The sequence below is a fragment of the Nicotiana attenuata genome, unplaced genomic scaffold, assembly GCF_001879085.1.
Source record: "Nicotiana attenuata strain UT unplaced genomic scaffold, NIATTr2, whole genome shotgun sequence".
Lineage (NCBI taxonomy): Eukaryota > Viridiplantae > Streptophyta > Magnoliopsida > Solanales > Solanaceae > Nicotiana > Nicotiana attenuata.
In genome coordinates, this window is record NW_017672040.1 from 193161 (window position 1) to 218874 (window position 25714).

Sequence of the window (25714 nt, forward strand, 5' to 3'; positions counted from 1 at the left end):
TGCATAAAAAGAGCTAGAAAAATAGACTTCGTTTTTAAAAAAAACAAATTTAGGCCACTTTGGCACCACAAAATTCGTTGGACCGCTCCTGAGTGGGTGTTCACCATTTTTTACTGCTCAATTATAAGATAGCGATTTTTTTTTTTTTTGTTACAATGTAGAAATTATCATAGCTATTCTATTGTTGTTTTTTAATTATTCTATCACGATTATTATTCAGTATAGTCGAATACAACTTATTTATATTAATGCATAGTTGTCATATTATTGTTTTAAAATAATTTTGCTATAATCTTGGAAAGCTTTTCAACTCAATATATAATATGTTTTCATATAATAATGAAACACTCTCATACAATTTCAACCCTGCTGACATAACCAAAACAAGTGAACAGATGTTCCAAATCTACCAATACAAAAAGAAGAAGAAGAAGAAGAAACTGAGAGCTGGAAACATAACTGGAGACAATTTTCATCATCCCATATATTGGATGAAGATCAAATGGACGAGATTCACTCTATTCACTTAGCTTGCCTTTGAGTCTCAAAGAAAATGCTTGTAAAGCCAAAAGAACTTCTCTAAGTCTCTGCTTGGATTCTTCATCTGTTAGCACACCTTCATCGTCAAACTTAGGTGGTGACTCGAACGCGTTGAGGAAAAATTCAGGTTTGTTAATGAAATGAAGATCAATGTAGATTCCTATATGTCGAAGGTGATAGTGTGATCGTCCTCCACCGAAGTTACCTCCACCACTCACTATTGCTGCTGCTTTATCACCCCAAACATTTGGAGGTCGAGATGCCCAATCAATTGCATTTTTTAAGGGTCCTAATTAAATCAAATAATTAGAAATGTCAATCCATATATATAGTTACCATCGAATACAGTTTAAAAAGTAATTATATATGTTCATGTAGTTGGTGCTGTTACTAAGTTTTCATGTAGAAAACTGGCATACCAGTGACGGAGTAATTGTACTCGGGAGAAGCAAAAAGGAAACAATCTGCTTCTTCAATTTTCTTACGAAAAGTCTCCACAGCGGCAGGATAAGTTCCGTTGACCTCAAGATCCTCGTTCACAAATGGCAGCGGCGAGATGTCCACGTACTCAATCTCCATTCCATTTATAGATTCCTTGCATACCTCCATTGCTACGCCCAATTGCAATCATCAATCAGAATAGCAGTAAGCGCCAAAACTATATGGTGAAACAAATTAAAGGGGAAAAAAAGAGTGTACCAGCACTGAGTAGACCATAATTCCAGGAGCCTTTACGAAGGGAACCGCAGAGCGCAGCGACCTTGATTACTGGTTGAGCTGCCATCGCCACTGCTGCTTGCTTTAATTTTCCACTGAATATTCTTTTTCTTTTTCTGAATTCTCAGATAATATTTTGATGGCTTTTCATCACATATATATATATTGGGGAATTCAGAAGGCCTGACGGATGCGATGACGAACCGTCGAATTTAAAACTGAAAGGTACTCGTCATAATCGTTGTATGTATTTTTTCGTCCGTCTTTCTCATGAATCATTACATTTTTTAGGTTGGCTGTCAATTTGAGAAGAAAAAAGAAGTGTTAATAGATTAATCCTTAATCTCCAATATATCCATCATAGAATCACTAAAATAAAAAATAGAGATAGTTTTTTTTTTTATAACAAAAAAGTGATACTCAAATTTCATATACAGAGCCCTGCGTTTACCTAACCTAAAGTTTTTTTTATCGGTCTATCTATATCTATATCTATATTCTATATTATTATAAAAGCATGAATAAAATGTTGATTTACAAAAATAACTTTATAATATTAAGCAAAATAACTCATAATAAAAGGACATAACCGGAATTCTAGATATTAGCCTTATAATCTTATTAGTTTTAGGACATAATACTACACGTTAGAAATTCTACATGATTACCTTTAAGAATCCTATTAGTATAATAATTACTTTCGGGCGGTCTAATTCATATAAAATTGAAAAAGTAAATATCTACTTATTCTTTACTATTTGGTCTTCGAATTAAAGTCGTTAAAGGATATGCGAATCTTGGTGAAGAGAAAAACACGGATGTCATATAGCATAAATAAACAAATAGGGATATCTGGATTAAAATTTGCAAAAAAAAAAATTTGAAATCTAAAAGGGATATCCAACAGAATAATTAGTACGTAATTGAACCAGAAGATGCTTAAGATCGACTTTTAATAAAATAAAATCGACAGCTGATACCACTAACTGACTAAATACAATTATATATCATAATACCATTGATAATTATAGCAATCTCTCTCAGACACTTCACTTATGGTTTGAATATTATAATTATCTTTCCTAGCTTAATTTCTCTATGTACGTTATTTATTTTAACATAATGAAAAATAAAGTATCAATACTAAAACTAATATTCCATAATATCACTAATGTAATCTATCAAACGAAGATGAAATATGTAATTTAGAACAAATATCATACAGTAAGAAAACTGACGGAAATAGGGGAACTCATTCTTTTCAAATATTATGGGTGTGTTTGGTAGGAAGGAAAACATTTTCCGGAAAATGTTTTCTAATTTTTTCCATGTTTGATTGGTTTAAATGTTTTTGGAAAAAATTATGATTGCTTTAAATTTTTATTATAAAGAAACGCAAGAAACAAAAAAAAAAAAATTAGCTTATGCAAATTACCACTTAGTTTCCAATTATATTATACTCATGGAAAAGAAAGTGAAGAATTTCCACAGGTGGTCGATTTATAATTTTTGAAATAGTTTCAGAGCTCTCCCTCCAGGGTTTCGCTTTATGACACTGGATTCTTTTATTATAAAAGCATGATACAATGTCGGTTTATAAAATAACCTTATAATTATTAAGCATAATAACTCATATAAAAGGACATAACTGAAATTTTAGATATTAGCCTTATAATACTATTTAGTTTTAGGACATAATACTACACGGTAGAAATCCACATGATTACCTTTTAGAAATTCTATTAGTATAATACTTTCTGGCTATCTAATTCATATAAAATTGAACAAGTAAATATCTTTAGTCAGGTAATCTTATTACTTTTAGGATATACTTCTTAAAACTTTCTATTACTAAATTAATTTGAAAACGTATTATAATGTCCGGTTATTAATTTAATTTGAGAATGTATTATATTGTCACATCCATTTAGAAAAAGGAGAGCCTATATTTAATATAAAAATTATAAAAATACAATATTAGTATATACCAAAATAGCCCTAAAAATATTAAATGGAAGAACTCATAGGGAAAAGACAAACTCTATTACCTATTTTTGGAATACAATGCCTTCTATGCTAATTTTATTTTAAAATTAAAAAAATTCGTCTTACTAAATTCTTATTAAAAATATGTAGGAAGTTTAATAAATTAATTTCATAAGAATCCCCAGTTAACAATACATTACCAAAATAAAGTAATATTAAATGGACTGCATAAAGAGTTTGAAATTGAGAGGAAAAACCCACACGATAATATATTTTTATATTATATTGAACTATTTTCCTACTCGAAAGATGGTTCTATTAGACGTAAAGATCTAAAAGTAAAAATGTCATATCAATATTTTACTCTTTGAAAATAAATTTATGGTGGATAAAAGTATAATTAAGATTAATATTTCAAAACAAGAGATGAAACTAATATTTAAGATTAAATAACATAGAATAGAATTACTTTGTTATGTTAATACCAAATAACTAAATCTTTTAATTAATTGTTTAACAGATAATCCAATTCAATTATTTTTTAAATTCATCATGTGAGTAAAATTCTTAGTCAAGTTAAAAAAAAAAATCTTAGGGTACATAAATTCCATAAAAAGAGCGTTAGAACACAAAGTAAAAAAGTTAATATATTATTAAAAATCAAAAGTTATATAAGTATATGAGGAAGCACAATCAAAGCTAAATTCTAAACAAGAACAAGCTTTCAAGACTATATTATAAAGAGTCGACTCTGCTATAACGGGATTATTCTTTGTGGAAGCACCGGTGGAATCGAAATAATATTTCTACGTCATGCATTATCTGCAAATATCATATCAAGAGGCATGACACTGTTAGCAATAATAGCAAGTGATGTACCAATATCGATTTTATTGTGAGGCCACCAACTTTAGATTTGATATACATCTTCAAACAAATTAAATCAGATCCAGTATTCAGTGTCTTCGTTTTGGAAACGAAGAAGAGCATCCAATAAAAGAAGATTTGGTTCTTCTTTAGCACTTGGTTATCAATCCCAATGGTAAAAGTAGTCATTTAATAAGAGAAATATTTATATCAATAGATTAAAACGTAATTTATGCAAATCGCATGATAGAATTAAAAGGATATCCTAGCTAGCATAAATGAATATGTTGATCAACTAAATAAAATGTTGATTGCAAAATTTTATAGTAAAAATAATTCTTTTTGTTTTGTTTTTTACTCAGCAGAAAAATGATACAATAATTACTACCAAGAAGAATATTGAAATACTTTAATACCAAATGGCCTTCTACCATACATGTTTGTTGTCAAGTTTATTATTTCTTATGTATGTTAGTGTCACCGTATATATATAGTAGACTAAGTTAAAACTGATCTTCCATTGCATATAGGTTAGATTTTGAAGAAAAATATGCCCGTCGTGCAACTGAAAAACTTAGATACGTCAAATAGCGTATGTAATAGTACACAAATGGTATATAGAAGTTTTGACAATAACGTCATATATGCAAAAATTATCATGATACTGGTCAATGTGCTTCTAAGTATATTCTTATCCCCGAATTCAACTTTCGTCTTTCGAAACTAAGGAATATCTGATTTAATTTATGTGGAAATAATTTTAGTATGTTTGTGCTTTGCAATATAATAAATAAAGCACAAGGACAAACATCCTAAATATTGGACTATATTTACCGAAATATATTTTCTTACACGAACAACTGCATGTTGCACTTTCAAGAGGGATATCAAGATCGACAACAAGAGTTTTGGTTAAGGCAGAAGCATTAGGAGGAAACATACAATAAAAAAATATTGTCCACAAAGAAGTGTTCGTTATGATACCATCACATTAAATATTTTTAAACTATAATACATAATTATCTAATTAAGACACAATTGATCACTTGTGTAAGTTTTGACGATGTCCTTTTATTTTAAATTCATGTATTATGCTAATGTAATAATATTTTCGCCATGTACTGATTGTTGTATTATTATACACAAAAATTTTCTCAATAATTAAATTTTATTGTTCCTTCATATATATAAATGTATAAATCATCGCGTTAACGCCATTATTAACGTGCAACGCACGTTCATAGATACTAGTTATTTTAAAAGGCAAAATAATCTAAAGGGTATCATCCACCACTTCTTTAATTTGTCCCAACAAAAAAAGAGTCATGGCTGCTGGCTGCGATCATTACTCTATTATTGTTGTTGCTTTCAAAATCTCATAATGTTGGAGATTTTTCCATAAGATAAGAAGGACGAAGAACGCTGACGCTTAGTGGGTAATGACCATTTTTCACTGTTCTATTACACAATAATTTCCTTTTTCCTTTAGTTTTAGGGTTTATATTTAGCTTAGGACTAAATAGGTCCAGCTTTTGCAACATGAAAGCTTTTATGCTTAATACTTAGTAGTGGTATATATAAAGGACCAAAATAGAGCCACACTCACACATAAGGAGTACTATTTTAGTCATTTTCTTTCAGTTGAGCAAGCTGGTCTTAGAGAAACTTTAAGCCTTTAAGGAGACGTGAATGATTAATTACCCATATATGATTGTCCTTTGACATCTATTTAAAGAAACATTTGATTAAATGGGCATGCAATGAAAGCGTATATCAGTGTCATGGGTCATGACAGAGGTTAATGTTGAGCTCAATCAGCTGGAGAGGTTATTGCCATCAACAAGTTCGTTATCTGGCTGTTTGGACAGGAAAATAAGGAAAAGAAACTCCATTGTCTTTAGAACAAACAACTCAAACAATTTAAGGAAAAAGAAGAGTACAAGAAAAATAACTACGTACACAATTTACCATGAATACCTCCATAAACTAAAAAAGAATATTGTTCATCTATTGGAAACATGATCTCCAAGCCAGCCAATAGGAGCTACTGAGTAAATTAAGATTTATTAGAATGAGTTGGAGAAAAAAAAGGTTGTGTAGAGTCAATGAAGCGGGTTGAGCACCATGAGGTCTCAGGTTCATTCTTAGCAGAGACAAAACGCTAGGTGATTTCTTCCCATCCGTTCTAGCCTTGGTGGACAGAGTTACCTGGTACCTGTTGCTGGTGGGAGGTACACGGTATCCCGTGGAATTAGTCGAAGTACGCGCAAGCTGATCCGGACACCACAGTTAGCAAAAAAAAAAAAGAGAGATTCAAACATCACACCTTCAGCTTGCTGAGCCACTCCAGGCTTCCTTAGAATCAAGCAGGTGAGCAACAAAAATCAATAAAAAGAAGAAGAAAAAAACACATGAGTACACCTTTAACCCAAGAGCAGGGTTATGTTAGAGATATATCATGTCCCACATAGGTAGTATAAAGGCTTCTACAAGATTTATAATAGTTGTGAACTACTCTACCAATTGTTCTTTGGAGTTTGACTTGAATACTCAAAAAAATTCACAAGCTACCGTATCAAAAGAAACCAAATTCCTAAACCATTGGAGTGTCTTGTGAAGATAACACTAATTTGAATACTGAAGCTACACATTATCAATCTGAAGTGTCAAAGATGTGAAAACAAAAAAAAATGACATGACAGTGAATTACAGTAATAATAAGAATAAAGTATATGATTAGAGCGAAGTCTCCCGGACAATTTGATTAAATGGTCGGCGTCAATGGCCAAAGGTTCACACTCGGATCATAAATGATGATATGGATAAAAACCACTAAAATGGAACAAGCATGTCATGAACCACTGCTAGTTCTCAGAGATCGGAATTGTAGATTTTGTAGGAGGTGAAGAGCAATGGAGGAGAGGAGCAACATTAAAGAATTGCAGACATTTAGATTTTTTTCCCCTTCAAATTGATGCTTGACTGGGGATAACACAAGGGCAGCTTCTGGGAACATAAGATAGGTTTTTGATGCCTCAATTTCTTCAACCATGATTATAATTACTCACCTTCAGCAAATGGTCCTATGCCTTAAAAGATCCTCATATCAAATCCCTAAAAACCTTTTTTCCTCACATTATGGAGAACCTAGCAGGCGATATTTTCTGCATTAGAAGAATGAATATTAAAAAGTGATGGAACTTCTGCAATTGCAAGTCTTAAAGGTAATATTAATAGAGGTAAACTACTATTAAATTACTCAAGCTTCAGCAAATCGTCCCTTATTTGTTACAGAATCCTCATCTCAATTCTCTAAGAACCAAATTTGCCTCGCTTGGAGAACCTAACAAGCCGTTATTTTTTGCATTTGAAGAATGAGAATTTAATAGTTGAAGGTTTTTAACTGCATGTCTGGAAGATAAGTAGCTTCAAGCGTTTTAAAAATTGTGAACCACACAATGTATATTCCCTTTAAAAGTTAAATGCAAAGGTTAGAGGCATGATGGATCAGGATCAACCAGAACTTCAGAAACTGTCATGGTAAAAATTTCAACACAGAGGATAGTATACCTCAGAGCTGTCTCTGTGCCATGGCGTACCTTCTGAATATTCTAGCCCATGATTTATATTTGCCCTGTTAGGCTATCCCAGCTTCTTAATATTGCTGCAGGAACTTTGAGCGGACTGGACTTTGCACTTAACTCAAGGAATACCTATTCAGTAACCCGCCATCGATAGCAACGACTGAGAGAAAATTAGTTGTCAAAAAGAATATAGTTCTAATAATATAGATATGCTGAGGCAATTAACAACATTACGAATTTTAACTAGCTCATGATTGAAGAGAAGTGTAGGAATGGCATCGATACCATTTTTCCCTTAAGAGACATTTGGATGCTGGGAATGGGATCTTCGAATGAACAACATGAAGCCAGTTGTTCATAAAATATGATAGGTTGTGATAGTTAACAGGTCCATGTGAAAGAACATTCAGATTTTTCTTACCAAAATGAAAAGCACTAAATCAAGGCACAGAAACATTACCTGTGCACCAAAGAGGTGAGTACAGGCACGTTAATGATGGATCTATCTGCTGCTCGTACCATTAATATCTCTGAAGCTTCAAGCAGCAAGGATTGAATTACAGTGCCTCACATCTTATGATCATGTTTCTAATCTTTAGTGTAAGTGATGAAGTAATATCTTGAAAAACAAAATTTCCCCCTTACTTTTCCTTTCCCAAATTTTCAGCAATGCAGGTAACCACCAGAGCTCATATTAATTGTTAAATTAGAAACTGTTATACATGGTTACAACCTATTTCAATTATGTCAAGATAATGCATCATCTACAAGAAAGTATGAGCATTCAATTTGAAATATGTATCCGGCATCCTTCATTGGATCTACGAGTTTAAGAAGCAACTCTTTTATTTCTTCTAACCGACTGTGGGAATTGTCTTTAGTGATAAACTTATGTCTGATATTGTTTATCTCAATCCAACTATAAGCTGCTTCTTTCACCAATCCTCTGTCATCCATGTACCTTCGCAGACTGCGGGCATCATCCCACCTTCCTGCTGCGGCATAGATGTTGGATAACATAATATACCTGGCAGCATTATCAGGTTCTAGCTCAAATAGATCTTCTGCTGCCCTTCTAGCAAGCTTCAAGTTCCCATGTACCCTGCAAGCACCCAAAAGTGCGCCCCACATTCCAATATTGTCTCTTCCCCAAGGAGGTCCCTTGATCAAATCCGCAGCTTCTCCAAGCATATTCTTCCGTCCAAGTAAATCAATCAAGATGGCGTAGTGATCTAAGTTGGGTACTATACCGTATTTCCTCTCCATTGAATGAAGATATTGGAATCCTTCAGATAATAAACCACAGTGGCTACAGGCAGATAAAACCCCAAGAAAAGTTACATGATTTGGTGTTGTATCTGCTTCAATCATTTTCTCAAACATGAACAAAGACCTCACTCCATTCCCATTTTGAGCAAATCCATTTATTATCGAGTTCCAAGTAACTTGATCCTTCCCATCTAACCTCTCAAACAATCTCATAGCAGATATCATGTCTCCACATTTACAATACATGTCAACCAAAGCATTAACTACAAACACATTATGCAAATCAATTAAACATGTACATCTAAAAATGTGCCCATGAACTTGCTTCCCTTTTCCTACAAGAGGTATGTCTGCACAAGCACTTAGAATACCAACGTAAGTGGATGCACGGGGTACAATACCTTCTTCCAGCATTTCCTTGAAAGTACACAAAGCCCTATCTCCTTCTCCATTTTGCGCAAACCCTGTGATCAGAGCAGTCCAAGCCACCACATTTCTGATCGGCATATGATCAAAAAGTGAGCACGCATCTGCCATTCTAGACGCACGTATATAAGCAACCAACAGCGAAGTCCACGAGAATACATCAGTCTCGCACATTTGACAGAAAATAGAATACGAGTACTCGGGTTTGCCACATTTCCCATAAGCATCAATAAGTGCATTGCACACCACAAGATTAAACCTCACACCAATCACAGTTGCTAACCCATGCAATTCATGCAACAAGTTCAATGCAGCCAAACCTGCACAAGTATTTACCACGCTAACAACCGTGAACTCGTCAATCAAAAACCCATTCCCACATTGAGTTTGCATTCTTTTGAAAAACGTCATAGCTTTTCTAGGGAACCCGTGATGAGTTAAGCTTGAAATGATTGAGTTATAGCTCACAACATTTGGATCAGGCATTACATCGAGCAGCTGGAAGGTTTTCTCAAAGAGACCCTTTTGAGAGTAAGCTGACAGCATTGTGTTCCAAGATTGGGCGTTCTTGTCTGACAGTTCATTAAAGGCCTGTTGCGCATACTCTATGGAACAGCATTTAGAGTACATGTATATCAGACGGTTGGCGAGGAATGTGTTAAAGGTTAATGCTGTCTTGATCAGTCGGGAGTGTATGAGTCTCCCAAGCTTGAGATCATTAGTTCGGATGCAGTTTGAAAGGAGACGCGCCAAGTGATGCACAGGCTCAGCAGATATTGCTTCACTTGGTTGCATGAGAGCAGATTACGTCTATAATTAACCAAAAAATTCAGGATTAGCAAGGGAAGAATATTTCGCAGAATGCATGAAATAATCGTATATTTGAAATCTTATGAATTTTCACATTGGTTGCGATTTGCGAATTTAAAATTTTCGTGACAGATATTTTTGTCGATTTCTCATGATTTATTTAGTAGTTCCAAAATTGCGATAGGGAATTCGTAGCTAATATAGAAAACATGTACATTTAGGGTGTGTTTGCGAGGAAATGATCAAAATGGTCTTTAATGTATATATATCACTTGGTAGAAATAGTCCTTACTGTATATGAAAATATGTTCAGTTTGGTCTTAACCCAAAAACCTAACGGTTCAAATAAAAATTCTGTTAAATTAAACCTTGATTCCTCAAAAGTAAAGTCTTGTAGACCGCAGGCCCCTTCTCCCTCATCTTCTCTCTCGTTGGCCATTTCTTCCACAATTTCCTTACTTCTTCTTTTTTTCTCTCTAAAATATCTCATTAATGTAAAAAGTAACTCAAGTAGTCTATTTTTCACCTCTATCGGCTTAGTTTCCACCCTAGTATTTGAAATGAACAGAAAAGGGGGAAGCTATATTACTCCTTTAAAAAGGATAGAAACAAGAGAGGAAGAAAGTATGTCCTTTCCATAAAAGAGTTGGTTTTTGGCAATCCCATTGGAACTGTACGCTTAAATCAATAACAAAAGATACAAATTACGGGTAGAAAGTGAAACAAGAGAGGAGGAAAGAGAGATCAGAAAAGTTGTACTCTACAAGTTACCTGTAATTAAGTTTACTCTCCTCTCTAGTTTGATCTATTTCTACTACTGCAAAGGAAATATTTTCAGTTCGAGCTTCTGAAAATTTTTCATCACGAGCCGCTTCTCTATCTGCTAAGCTCTTGATTGGAGAAGGAAACTATCTCAAATCATGAAGACCAAAATTATAAAGGAGTACTTTTTGCACCTTTTTTAATGAGTGCCTTTTTTTATTAATCGGAGCTGCTGGAATTGTTCTTCAGGGAGAGATAAGAAGTGAGTGTGTTGTTTTTCCATGAAAGAATATGTTGCTTGTGATTCTATTTCAGGGAGAAAATGGAGGAGGGTGATGTCTGAGAACGATGTAAGAGAGAAAATTAGGGAAAGGGGTTGCTTCACTTTTAGAATTCTAGGTTAAGTTTAACGGAGCTTTTGAATTTTAAGGTTAGTTTTAGGGTTTAAAACCAAAAGATCAAATTTTTATATACATTAAGGATTATTTCCGTCAAGCGGTATATATTAAGGACCAAAATAGTCCAACCTCTATACATTAAGGACCATTTTGATCATTTCCTCGTGTGTTTGCTTCGAAGGAAAATATTTTTCATAGAAAATATTTTTTTTTTCACGGAAAATGAGTGATATTATCACTTATTTTTCATTGTTTGGTTGGCGAGCGAAAAATATTTTCTAGTGTTTGGTTTGAGAATAGAAAATATTTTTTTTTTATACTATTCTCTTCCCCCTCCCTCCCCCCCCCATTTCCCCCAAGTCTCTAAAAATTCAAACAAATCCAAAGGAACTAATGTTCTGCTTTACTTTTTTACGCAAAAATAATGTTAAAATATGTGCTCCATATCTAAAAAGAAATACTCTTTTTTGGTTAAAAAAGAAAGTACTCTTTCTACAACGAAAATAAAGTACTCATTTTATTGAAATAAAAAAAAATACTTTTCTACATCTTGAAAAGAAAATACTCATTTTATTGAAATAAAAAAAAAATTACACCATAAAAAGAAAATACTTTTTTTTGTTGAAATAATAAAAATACTTACTACTTTTCTACATGAAAAGAAAGTATTGTTCAAATGGAAAAAATATTTTTATATCATGAAAAAAAAATACTCGTTTGTTGAAATAAAAAAAAAATGTATCTATAACATGGAAAAAAAATTGGGCGGGGGAGCGGTAGGGTGGGTAGGTAGGAGTGGCATGGGAGTGGGTGGGGTGGGTAGGGTGGGGGTGGGCTGGTGGGGGTTGGTGGGGATGGGGAATAGGGTGGCCGGGGAAGGTTCAGAAGGAGTTTTTGAAATAATTCTCCCTTCTTTTGAATGGAAAACACTTTCCTCCAATTGGAGGAAAATATTTTCCAAAACATTTAGACCAACCAAACATAAAAAAATTGAAAAATATTTTCCTTCGTACCAAACACACCCATAATTCTTGTTGAAACATTATTTGGGAGTACTATTTTCTTTATTCAAGTATAAGGTTGTGCATTTATATCTAATGAGAATCTAAGACAAACTCGATAGAAACAGAAGAAATGTGCAAGAAGATTCTAGAACACGAGCTCTATTGCAGAGCAAAATGAGCTAAGATATTTTCTCATAATCTAATCTATACAATGACTAATAGTATGTTATATACACGCTAACTAAGGTTAACTAACTCTACTCTTCTGTTAATTTCTAACTATAAATCACATAATTAGTTATAATTAAGTGCCTGTTTGGACATAAAATTTGATGGAAGATTTTTCCAAAAAAGTTTCACTTTTTTCGAAATCAGCGTTCGTTCATAAAATTTTCAATTTTCACTTGAAGATGCATTTTGGAAATTTTCGAAAATTTGAAAAACTGCAGAAAACTATTTTTCAAAATTTTCACTCAAATCACTCACAAAACTTCAAAAACAACCCAAACTTAAATTTATGTCCAAACACAACTCTAAATTTCAAATACCATTTTCACTTGAAAAAAAACTTCACAATTTTTTCAAATTTTACAATTCTTATGTCCAAACGCCTACTAACTATTCTACGAATCTCGTTTGCACACATGCGAGTCACGTACCACTTCTTTCTTCAATAATATCACATTGCAAGAAATTGATTATTACGTAGATATCATTTGAATGATCTAATTGAGTAAAATTAACAAGGTATATAACTTAATGTCAATCAGCAAAACAAAAATGTAATGTTATAAACACATGCACTTATAAAAGTTCGTGTAACAAAAGTGATATGATATTTGCAGTTGTCTTTACGCGGATATCGTTGCAAGTGGAAAGTTGTAACGACACGACTGGTCGTTTTGGGTATCTGCATCTCGCTTGGTGTTTTGAGGGCTCGAGTAGCTCCGCATGATGTATTACGACTTGCGTAAATCGTCAGTATTGGTTTTCAAGTTATCCGGAATCGATTTAGGGGAAATGAACTTCAAGATTTAGGTTCTAAGATGGAAGAAATTATCAAGTTTGACTTTTTGGCAATTGACCTCGAAATGGAGTTCTGTCAGTTCCGTTAGCTTCGTTGGGTAATTTCGGACTTAGGAACGCGCCCGGATTATAATTTGGAGGTCCGTAGAGGAATTAGCCTTGAATTGGCGAAAGTTGGATTTTTGGTAAGTTTGACCGGGAGTGGACTTTTTGATATCGGGGTCGAATTCCGATTCCGGAAATTGGAATAGGTCTGTAATGTCAAATGTGACTTGTATGCGAATTTTGAGGTCAATCCGAGGTGATTTGATAGGTTCCAGCATCGGTTGTGAAAGTTGAAGTTTCAAAGTTCATTGATTTCGGCTAGAGGTGTGATTCATCGTTTCGAGGTTGTCATGTGTGATTTGAAGCTTCGAGTAGGTTCGTCTTGTCATATGGAACTTGTCTGCAAAGTTTGGCGCCATTCGGAGTTGACTTGATAGGGTTCGGATGCTCGGTTGTGATTTTAGAAGTTCTTGAAGTTTAGTTTGATTTTCATGAGCTTTGGCATCCGATTCGTGGTTTTAGAAGTTATTTTAATGATTTGAGTGTGCGAGCGGGTTCATATTATGTTTTTAGACTTGTGTGCATATTTGGTTTGGAGCCCTGAGGGCTCAGGTGAGTTTCGGATTGGTTTCGGAATGTTCTTGCATACTTCTTAATTGTTGGTTCTGGTATTTTCGCAGTTGCGAAGTTGGATCACAAATGCGGCCATCGCATTTGCGAAGGGACCTCATATTTGCGAAGCCTGGGCGACAGGGCAGTTTCGCATTTGCGATGAACCAACCGCATTTGCGAAGGCTGGTCTTCGCATTTGCGTAGAATTTGTCGCAAATGCGACCTCAGCAGGAACTCTTCAGGCATCGCAATTGCGATGCATTTTTTCGCAATTTCGGGTTCGCAACGCAAATGCGACATCTGCAGCCTGTTAAGTGCTGAGAATTCCGAGTTTCATATTTTTGAACCCTAGTTTCGGAGTGAGGCGATTTTGAGAGGGGATTTTCATGCCAAATCATTGGGTAAGTATCTTTAATCAATTTCCAACTATATTTCATGGTCTTATACGAGATTTAACATCAAATTCGTGGGAAAACTATGGAAAAATTTGGGGATTTTGTCAAAGTTTTGAAAAATGAAAATTTAGGATTTAGGAGTCGAATAAGACTCGGATTTGAAAACAAAACACATATTTGGACTCATGAGGCTTTGGGTAGTCAAGACCTAACCTTGGACCCGGGTTTTGACCGGGCAGGCCCGGGGTTTGACTTTTGTTGACTTTTTAGAAATTGAAGAAAAATCATAGCTTTATTAATTGAAATTGTTTTCTCTTGCATCGTGTGGTGTATTCAAGTCGTCGTTGGCTAGATTGAGTCGAGCGGATACGAATTCGTAGAGGAAAAAGGCAAAGTTGAGTGTTGAGTTAACCGGATCGAGGTAAGTGTTTTGTCTAACTTTATTGAGGGAATTTTTCCTCTTATTTGTCATTGTTTGCAACATGCGGGGGTAATACATATATGAGGTGACAAGCGTATATTTATGTGCCAGGGTTAATCATGCTCGGGGGTGGTTTTGTGTTATATTTGTATTTGTAGAATTTTGTGACATTTTTCTAAATGCCTTGTTTGACTCTTAAATACTAAGGACATAATATTAAATGATAGATATCAAGATTTAGTTTGTTATAACTTGGTAAAGCTTGATGAAAATTGTAAGAATACATTAATGAGTCTAATTCGGCCACCTCTATGTGAAATTATTACTACATTGCTAAATACCGTTATTCTTGAGATGTTAGACTCTATATTTGTGTTGTGAATCAATTATGAGATTCGTGGAAATATTTGAATAATACGATTCTTGAGGGTTGTTGAACCATTGTTGACTTGGAAAGTTGTGCTTGGGAATTGTCTGGAATATCCATTAAAACACTCTCCTTAATGTTCGTTATGCTTCCAACCATGTTTGTTACGGTTATATATATGCTTGGTAAGGAAGAGTGTAAAGCACGAAGGGCGATGTCGTACTATTGTTTATATATTATCATGTGAGGGAGAGTGTAAAGCACGAAGATGTCGTGCCATATCATTTGAGAGTAAAAGCACGAAGGGTGATGCCGTGCCATTTCATTTATATTGTTGTGCTTGTATGTTATGGTGAGGTCATGGAATGGAGGGTGTTTCCGTGCAGGTGAGGACGAGGGACATGCATTCTGAAGTGATATTTGTTTTCCCGTGTATATGGTTGTGCCCTTACTTTGAAATGTTATTGTTGTATTTACACATTTGGTGCGACTTGTTGTTATTGCCATGTACTTGACTTTATCTCAATTGTTGTTGCACTGTCCATGACCTTTACTTGCTTAACTTGAAATTACCATGTCTATTCCTGCTTTTATAATTATACTCATATTGTATCTATTCTGTTGCACTTTAGTATAAGTCTTCCATTATGCTAGCCATTCATGTCTTACTTGTTAACTCGTAAAGAACATGTGCTATCTTCTTAATTGTTATATTTGTACTTAAGGCCTCCAATATGCTAGTTAATTGAAGTTGATATTCCCTGTTTTCCAATTGTTGTTGTTACTTACGTGCTTTCCGCTTAGTCCATTACTGTGATCCACATGTGTTTCCTTGTCCACTGTTGTTATTGGCGTATTTCCTACTTGGTAATTCCTATTATTGTGTTCCTGTGATATGGTTAGTATTGTTGTACGATTACTTGGAAAGGATGAGTTGAATGCACGAAGGGTGTTGCCGTGCTAATTGAATTATTTCATAAATTTATTTATATATGGTGAGAATGAGATAAAAGCACGAAGGGTGTTACCGTGCCATGTGATTTGATATTTTGACATTTTAGACGTATATCTCATACCAGGGAAGATCGGAAATATTCTACTATGGTTCTTTATAATGTTCATTGTCTGACTCGCCGGGTTGTATTTGATACTTCTATCCGTTATACTTTGTATTGTTTTACTGTTAATCTAATGTACAGGTTATTTAAATAAGCATCTTTTAAACTAAAAGCCTCGTCACTACTTCGACGAGGTTAGACAAAATACTTACCAGTACATGGGGTCGATTGTATTGATACTGCACTTCTGCACGTCCCGTGCAAGTTTTGGAGCGGAGTTGCTGGTGACGTCTAGTGATGATTCGGAAGATGTTCATGCGTTTGGATATAGCTGCCACTTGTTCTTGGTAGTTTAGGTTATTGCTTATCTATTTATGTAACCTTCAAACAGAACGTGTATTTATTGTATCAGTTTTGAAATTCTAAATCTTAGAAACTCGTGATTCGTACTACCTGGTCTTGGTAAATTTGTATACGTTCAGTTATATTTTTAATTAGTTGGCTTACCTAGCGAGTTGAGTTAGGTGCCATCACGACTTGTGGTTTTTGGGTCGTGATAAGGCGGTATCAGAGCACTAGGATCGTAGGTTCTACGAGTCATGAGCAAGTGTCTAGTAGAGTCCTGTGGATCGGTGTGATGACGTCCATACCTATCCTCGGGAGCCTATAGGGCATTTAGGAAAAAATTCCCTTTTCTTATTTTCTTATCGTGCGGCCTTGTTTCGTCTTGAAACCTGCGACTTTGACTCTTCCCGATTGCTCATATGTGATGTCGTGCGCTCAGTATTCGCTATGTGCCGATGATCGGTGATGTTGAAGATAGATTACGACGGACTGTGGATGCTTGATCATTATTGCGATGTGTTGTCTAACCTCTGAAGCAGATATAGTGTTAAATCTTCTAGTCGTTCATTTGTGGTGCGAGGCGAGTTTATATGTCTGGTTGGTAAGCGCAGATTTGGGAAAAATTGGTTATGACCTGGCTATTGGGATTAAGGTAAATTCGTGGCAAAGTGTCGATTTGGGTATAACTGGTGAGCCATCTTCCGCATGATGAGTTTGGATCGTGCGTCTCGTATGAGGTGTCCTATGGCTTCGAGCTAAGTGGTGGAGGATGCTAATGACGATCGGATTGTAGGATCATGGGCTGTATCAGCTTCGGGATCGAGAGCTTTCATGGTTATTTCTTTGAATGGGCATATATTAGTGAAGTACGGGTTGCTCAACGCGTATTAGTTGTGCATTGAAGATCAAAATAAGATGAGTGGATTTAAGTACTTTTGAATTTGTCTACGGAGCAGTGAATGGTAATTGGATCCACGGTATTTCCTTGTCAAAGAGGGTCTACATGTCAATATGGGAGTGATGTGAGAAAAGGCTTCGGGTTCTTAGGAGGTTCCCTCAGGACAGGCATATTGGGTTGAGTTACTTTCGGGATGGCAGTCTGTGTAACTCGGTTGAGTTAGAGATGATTGGTTCTTATTCCTCGATTATGTGTTAATTAGTTCCGACGAATTTATCATGGTTATGACCGCGGTCGGAGTTGATTTTTTTGTACAAGTATAGAGGCTATATTGAGTGTGGTGGTGTTTTCTTGGGTTGGGGTTAATAAAAGATTCTCGATTGATGGGGTGTTCAATTTGCTTATGGTTCAGAGTTGGCTATGAGATTTTCGTAGTGTTGCGAGTAGCATGTCAGAGGCGATGCGTCGTGTGGGGTTGAAATTTGCAGGTATAAAGGTTGCAGATAGTTTTGGAGGGAAGGATATGAGTTCTCGATGGCACGGACGATTTTGGGTGATTAAGGTTTTGCTGGTACTATGTGTTCCTATCGGAGTAGAGATCGCCGGTTGGCAGGTACCGTGTGTTTTGACTTATGGGTGTTTTCCGTGAGATGACGGAGTATGAGTTACGTGTCAGCTATTGAGTGGTGTTGAGATTGGGTATGAAAATTCTGGCATTCGTGGGGCTCAGAGATTGAATGTTCTTATTGACAGACTATTCCTGGATTACTAGTTGAGAAGAAATGTAGAGGATTGGATGATTGATGATAGGTGTTATGGGAAAGTTGCTATAGACTTTTGGAGGGTTTATTGCATGTTCGAGGAAGACCGGAATTTGGTTTGGGGATTATTTTGAGCCTAATGAGAATTTGTATTTTTTTATCGGATCGAATTTGTTTGTTCTTGCATAGTTGTTACCACGTGTATATCATCGGGTGGAATGGATGTTATTCATGCCTTGGTTTATGCTATATGTTTCTCTCTGATTCTATGACGGGTTGTAAGTGTTATGTGATTATTCACGCATATTGTGATTCAGTTTAGGCCTCATGGCAGTATGGGCGAGGTAGCCTTTGTGATGTTGATTTGCTTACTGCACCACAGTTGTGCTTGTCTTTCTCAGTATTGTTTGTTCCTAATAATTTTTTCTACAGTGATATTTTTTTGCACTCGGTTGTGCTTGATATTGACGCTCATGTGATCAGTGAAACCGAGCATTGTGGCTCGAAGGGTACCCTATGTGGATTGATATGATGGGATCGGGTTGCACGCCGCAACAGTACAGTGATGAGATATGGCTACTTATTCCTATTTTTGTGTATGTTGCTTTCACCTTGTTGAGGATAGTTCATAGTAAAGTGCAAAAAAAATTCCTGTCTGTTAAACTTGCTTAGCAGTTTCTTATTTAGAATTCTTACTGTTATCTGTCATGTTTGAATTATTACTTGTTAGTGTACGGAACCGGGTTGCGTGTGGCTCCATATGATTATTGTTGGTGCTTATCAGTGTGTCTACTTGTATTGGCTGAGATGAGGTTTCTAGACGTGATATTGCGCTATTGTATTGGGATGAGGAAGGTTTGGAAGGATAACACTATGATTTGTTGAGGATTTGAACAATGACCCTTGTCGGGCGAGTGAGTTTCTTGATTTATTGATCAGATGAGTGGTTAAGCGGGAATGCGCGTTTCTTTCATAATCGGTAGGGTATGAGGGTTTTGAACGAGGCTCTAATTAGTATAAGGTTTGCTACCGGCATCGGATATGTTTTGGATTTAGTTTGGGCAGTAATGGTGGTCAGCAGTTCCTACTATGAGTGTCAGAGTGATGGAGTATATCATATGATTACATCTTCGGTTTTGGTTGTGACTTGATATAGCTTGTACAGACTTATACAGTGTGTGGCTGTGAGATTCGGGTCTTGCAATGAATTCTGGATGTTAGAGATTGAGTTCCAAGGTTTAAGGACCAAGGTTGAAGTAAGGATCTCTGATTATGCTATGTTGGCGGGCTTAGGTGGATCAGGATGACGTGGGATCACCCCCAGGTTTATGTTTAGTAAGGTTACACCGTGATTTGAGAGCTTTGGAACGGCTCCTAGCACGTTCGAGGACGAAGGTGTGTTTAAGTGGTGAAGGATGTAACGACCCGACAGGTCGTTTTGGGTATCTGCACTTCGCTCGGTGTTTTGAGGGCTCGAGTAGCTCCGCATGATGTATTATGACTTGCGTAAATCGTCAGTATTGGTTTTCAAGTTATCCGGAATCGGTTTGGGGGAAATGAACTTCAAGATTTAGGTTATAAGATGGAAGAGTTGATCAAGTTTGACTTTTTGGCAATTGACCTCGGAATGGAGTTTCGTTAGTTCTGTTAGCTTCGTTGGGTAATTTCAGACTTAGGAGCACGTCCGGATTGTAATTTGGAGGTCCGTAGTGGAATTAGCCTTGAATTGGCGAATGTTGGATTTTTAGTAAGTTTAACCGGGAGTGGACTTTTTGATATTGGGATCGGATTCCGATTTCGAAAATTGGAATAGGTCCGTAATATCAAATGTGACTTGTGTGCGAATTTTGAGGTCAATCGGAGGTGATTTGATAGGTTCCGGCATCGGTTGTGGAAGTTGAAGTTTCAAAGTTCATTGATTTCGGCTTGAGGTGTGATTCATCGTTTCGAGGTTGTCATGTGTGATTTGAAGCTTCGAGTAGGTTCGTCTTGTCATATGGAACTTGTCTGCAAAGTTTGGTGCCATTCGGAGTTGATTTGATAGGGTTTGGATGCTCGGTTGTGATTCTAGAAGTTCTTGAAGTTTAGTTTGATTTTCATGAGTTTTGGCGTCCGATTCGTGGTTTCAGAAGTTATTTTGATGATTTGAGTGCGCGGGCGGTTCGTTTTATGTTTTTAGACTTGTGTGCATGTTGGTTTGGAGCCCCGAGGGTTCGGGTGAGTTTCGGATTGGTTTCGGAATGTTCTTGCATAGTTCTTAATTGTTGGTTCTGGTATTTTCGCAGTTGCGAAGTTTGGATCACAAATGCGGCCATCGCATTTGCGAAGGGACCTCGCATTTGCGAAGCCTGGGCGACTGGGCAGTTTTCGCATTTGCAATGAACTAGCCGCATTTGCGAAGGCTGGTATTCGCATTTACGTAGAATTTGTCGCAAATGCGACCTCAGCAGGAACTATTCACGCATCGCAATTGCGATGCATTTTTTCGCAATTTCAGGTTCGCAATTGCGAACCCCCTGTCGCATATGCGACATCTGCAGCCTGTTAAGTGCTGAGAATTCCGAGTTTTTCTTCACTTTTTCATATTTTTGAACCCTAGTTTCGGAGTGAGGCGATTTTGATAGGGGATTTTCATGCCAAATCATTGGGTAAGTATCTTTAATCAATTTCCAACTATATTTCATGGTCTTATACGAGATTTAACATCAAATTCATGGGAAAACTATGGAAAAATTTGGGGATTTTGTCAAAGTTTTGAAAAATGAAAATTTAGGATTTGGGAGTCGAATAAGACTCGGATTTGAAAACAAAACACATATTTGGACTCATAAGGCTGTGGGTAATCAAGACCTGACCTTGGACCCGGGTTTTGACCGGGCAGGCCCGGGGTTCGACTTTTGTTGACTTTTTAGAAATTGAATAAAAATCATAGCTTTATTAATTGAAATTTTTTTCTCTTGCATCGTGTGGTGTATTCAAGTCGTCGTTGGCTAGATTGAGTCGAGCGGAGGCGAATTCATAGAGGAAAAAGGCTAAGTTGAGTGTTGAGCTAGCCGGATCGAGGTAAGTGTTTTGCCTAGCTTTGTTGAGGGAATTTTTCCTCCTATTTGTCATTGTTTGCAACATGCGAAGGTGATACATATATGAGGTGACGAGCGTATATGTATGTGCCAGGGTTAACTTAATCATGCTCGGAGGGTGATTTATGTTATATTTGTGTTTGTAGAATTTTATGACATTTTGCTAAATGCCTTGTTTGACTCTTAAATACTAAGGAAATAATATCAAATGATAGATATCAAGACTTAGTTTGTTATAACTTGGTCAAGCTTGATGGAAATTGTAAGAATACATTTATGAATCTAATTCGGTCACCTTTATGCGAAATCATTACTACATTGCTATATACCGATATTCTTGAGATGGTAGACTCTATATTTGTGTTGTGAATCAATTATAAGATTCGTGGAAATATTTGAATAATACGATTCTTGAGGGTTGTTGAACCATTGTTGACTTGGAAAGTTTTGATTGGGAATTGTCTGGAATATCCATTAAAACACTCTCCTTGATGTTCGTTATACTTCCTACCATGTTTGTTACGGTTATATATATGCTTGGTAAGGAAGAGTGTAAAGCACGAAGGGTGATGTCGTGCCATTGTTTATACATTATTATGTGAGGGAGAGTGTAAAGCACGAAGGGTCCGTGCCATATTATTGAGAGTAAAAGCACGAAGGGTGATGCCGTGCCATATTATTGAGAGTTGTATCACGAAGGGTGATGTCGTGCCACATTATTGAGAGTAAAAGCACGAAGGGTGACGTCGTCGTCATGCCATATCATTTGAGAGTAAAATCACGAAGGGTGATGCCGTGCCATTTCATTTATATTGTTGTGCTTGTATGTTATGGTGAGGTCATGGCACGAATGGTGTTTCCATGCAGGTGAGGACGAGGGACATGCATTCTGATGTGATATTTATTTTTCCGTGTATACGGTTGTGCCCTTATTTTGAAATGTTATTGTTGTATTTACATATTTGGTGTGACTTGTTATTATTGCCTTGTACTTGACTTTATTTCAATTGCTGTTGCACTGTCCATGACCTTTACTTGCTTAACTTGAAATTACCATGTCTATTCCTGCTTTTATAATTATACTCATATTGTATCTATTCTGTTGCACTTTAGTATAAGCCTTCCATTATGGTAGCCATTCATGCCTTACTTGTTAACTCGTTAAGAACATGTGCTATCTTCTTAATTGTTATATTTGTACTTAGGCCTCCAATATGCTAGTTAATTGAAGTTGATATTCCCTGTTTTCCAATTGTTGTTGTTACTCACATGCTTTTCGCTTAGTCCATTACTGTGATCCATATGTGTTTCCTTGTCCACTGTTGTTATTGGCGTATTTCCTACTTGGTAATTCCTATTATTGTGTTCTCGTGATATGGTTTGTACCGTTGTACGATTACTTGGAAAGGATGAGTTGAACGCACGAAAGGTGTTGCCGTGCTAATTGAATTGTTTCATAAATTTATTTATATATGGTGAGAATGAGATAAAAGCACGAAGGGTGTTACCGTGCCATGTGATTTGATATTTTGACATTTTAGACGTATATCTCATACCAGGGAAGATCGGAAATATTCTACTCTGGTTCATTATAATGTTCATTGTCTGACTCGCGGGGTTGTATTTGATAGTTCTGTCCGTTATACTTTGAACTGCTTTACTATTAATCTAATGTACATGTTATTTAAATAAGCATCTTTTAAATTAAAAGCCTCGTCACTACTTCAACGAGATTAGACAAAATACTTACCAGTACATGGGGTCGGTTGTACTGATACTGCACTTCTACACGTCCCGTGCAGGTTTTGGAGCGGAGTTGCTGGTGACTTCGGGTGCTGATTCGGAAGATGTTCGTGCATTTGGATATAGCTGCCACTTCTTCTTGGTAGTTTAGGTTATTTCTTATCTGTTTATGTAACCTTCAAACAGAACATGTATTTATTGTATCAGTTTTAAATTCTAAATCTTAGAAGCTCGTGATTCGTACTACCTGGTCTTGGTAAATTTGTATATGTTCAGTTATATTTTCAATTAGGTTGCTTACCTAGCGGGTTGAGTTAGGTGCCATCACGACTTGTGGTTTTTGGGTCGTGACAAAAGTATGATATACTTCATTTCTTTTATTGTTTGTGATCCAAGACTAGGAATTGAGTTTAAGAAGAAGAAAAAAAACGTTTAAAACTTGCACCATAAAAGTCATAGTAATATTTGTGTAACGATAAAAAATTTAAAACATGTGATTTTAAACCTAATATAATATTAACATGGCTATAAAGCTTATCATTAATGAAATAATAAAAAATTTAAAGTTAGATTATTATCTTTTAAAAGAATAGTATGTCTTTTTAGAAATATATTGAAAACGCAATAGGGTCACAACCTGAAATGAAGGGAGTATGGTTTTATGGTAAAATAACACGCGCTCTATTTGGTTACCCCATTTAATTTATACTTTTAAAAAAAAAAAGTTTAACCAATATCAAATTTTTGGATAATTTTAGATACGCTTTTCTCTTCTTTTCATTGTTGCTTTCTTCATTTATGTATTTTTGTCCCATGTATTTAGGAGCTTTGGTGCTACTTTTTTCTACTGTGTATCCATGTCGCATGTATCCAAGAGCACCAGCTATATTATCTACTGAAAAATGGGTTGGATAATGATTTTTTTAAAAACGGGTCAAATATGGATAAGAACCATATTATTCATTTAGAAAATGGATAACCAATGGATAACTAATGGGTTTAACTATTACATTTGTAAAGCCTCAAATTGGGCGTTCCTTAAGTTTGGGAGACTAGGAATTCTCTCAAAAGTAATCATATTCAAGAAGTCATGCATAATATGGTTACCCATATTATCCGCCGGTTAACTCATTTTTTATCCGTATTAAATATGAGTCGGGTCGAATAAGTTATCCATTTTTTCATTACCCGCTTTCGACCCGTCCCATATCCGATCCGACCCACTCGTTTGCCACCCTTAGTTCTGAAATATGGACTTATTCTTCAAATTTTAACAACTTAACACACAATTCAACGTCCAAATGTACTCCAAATGAGCTAAAATTCAAATATAACTTTCAAATATTATAAAGAACAAATCCTAATCACCAAATTGTAAAACAACAATAAATCTAACAAACCCATTTTGCAACCAAAGAAGAAGAAAAAAATCTAAGCACAACGTACAACGATATTTTGCAACTAAGAAGGTTTTGCCACTACTATTCAGAACTTAAGATCATATTTCTGAAGTTACAATTAAGAAATAAAACTACATAAGATTCGATTTTTCTGAAATTGCGTTGGAAAGATAAAAGAACTTAAGATCCAATTTTCTAAAGTTCATTGAAGAGATAGAACTACTTATAATCCAATTTTCTGAAGTTGCATTAGAAAGATATAAGTACTTCAGATCTGATTCTGAAGTTGCATTGAATAGATAGAACTACTTAAGATCCGATTTGTTTGAAGTTGCATAGGAAAGATAGAAGAACGTCAATTGTCATTGAAGAGATAGAATTACTTAAGATCCGATTTTTTGAAGTTACATTAGAAAGGTAGAAGAACTTCAATTGCATTGAAGAGATAGAAGAACTTCAGATGCGAGTGAGTATATTTTATAACGTGCAATGCGTGTATAACTTTAATGGCAGCTCAAAAGTGGGTATTTATTAACTTCCCCGGCTTTATGAGATCATCATGAAATCAGGCTGGAAGGGAAGCCAGTCGGAAAAATGACATTGTATAGCCGGTCTCAAAATAATAGCCGAAAATATATATATTTTTTGTATTTATACATTTTGTATGTTATATACAAAAACTATATTTATTTTATATATTTTTATCGGCTATCGAATATAAATAGTTTCTGGTGCGGGCTAAAAGTGAAAAAAGCTCAAGCCAATCTCCTCCGGCCATCTCCCACTTTGCGGCCCAAGCCCCAAAGATTGGGGCTTTTTCTTTTAAGGATTAGTTACCTCCTATAGCAAAGGTTGATACCTTATTTATTTTAAATAAATACCCTTTTAAAAAATAATATTTAATAGCTATCTTTTGATTTTTTATAGCCAAATATCTATTTATGGTCACCTCCTACCCTTAAGTCATAAAATAAGCTTTGTATTATTTTTCTCTCTCCACTCAAATTTCTCCTATCCCCTCAAATTTCTCGTATCCCCTACCCCATATCTATTCTCCCTCTCTCTCTCTCTCTCTCTCTCATCTTCCACCTTCATCTTACTACCAGAACTTTCCGGCAAAGCATCAGAATTAGAGTTTTCTGGCGAAGACTTTTGGGCTGTCGAGCAATCATCCGATATAGAAATTTTCTCCGGCGTAAC

At 35.6% G+C, this 25714-nt stretch overlaps 2 protein-coding genes across 8 annotated transcripts; both read right to left on the bottom strand.

Annotated features, from left to right (window-relative positions):
- Positions 1 to 294: 294 nt before the first annotated feature.
- On the bottom strand, positions 295 to 1397 carry LOC109211479 (NAD(P)H:quinone oxidoreductase-like). The gene is made up of 3 exons (XM_019375022.1): positions 1240 to 1397; positions 960 to 1151; positions 295 to 829 (listed from the first exon to the last, which is right to left on the bottom strand). Exons 1-3 carry the CDS (start codon positions 1322 to 1324, stop codon positions 519 to 521), a joined length of 588 nt encoding a protein of 195 aa, XP_019230567.1. The 5' UTR covers positions 1325 to 1397; the 3' UTR covers positions 295 to 518.
- Positions 1398 to 6004: 4607 nt separating this feature from the next.
- Positions 6005 to 11382, bottom strand: LOC109211476 (pentatricopeptide repeat-containing protein At2g13600-like). 7 transcript variants are annotated; one of them, XM_019375019.1, is made up of 4 exons: positions 10971 to 11382; positions 8155 to 10199; positions 7681 to 7823; positions 6005 to 7274 (listed from the first exon to the last, which is right to left on the bottom strand). In XM_019375019.1, exon 2 carries the CDS (start codon positions 10182 to 10184, stop codon positions 8442 to 8444), a length of 1743 nt encoding a protein of 580 aa, XP_019230564.1. In that variant the 5' UTR covers positions 10185 to 10199; positions 10971 to 11382; the 3' UTR covers positions 6005 to 7274; positions 7681 to 7823; positions 8155 to 8441. The 7 variants fall into 7 exon arrangements, with proteins under 7 accessions (XP_019230564.1, XP_019230562.1, XP_019230565.1 ...); XM_019375017.1 differs by having other exon boundaries at positions 7710 to 7854; XM_019375020.1 differs by having other exon boundaries at positions 6005 to 6381; positions 7681 to 7854.
- Between the last annotated feature and the right edge of the window lie 14332 nt (positions 11383 to 25714).

Bases quoted from the DNA above. Each gene is read 5' to 3' on its own strand.
- LOC109211479 (XM_019375022.1), bottom strand. From the start codon at position 1,324: ATGGCAGCTCAACCAGTAATCAAGGTCGCTGCGCTCTGCGGTTCCCTT. The intron at 1,152-1,239 runs GTACACTCTTTT...AATTGGGCGTAG, and splicing joins TTATGGTCTACTCAGTGCTG to CAATGGAGGTATGCAAGGAA. The intron at 830-959 runs GTATGCCAGTTT...TGATTTAATTAG, and splicing joins GTACAATTACTCCGTCACTG to GACCCTTAAAAAATGCAATT.
- LOC109211476 (XM_019375019.1), bottom strand. From the start codon at position 10,184: ATGCAACCAAGTGAAGCAATATCTGCTGAGCCTGTGCATCACTTGGCG.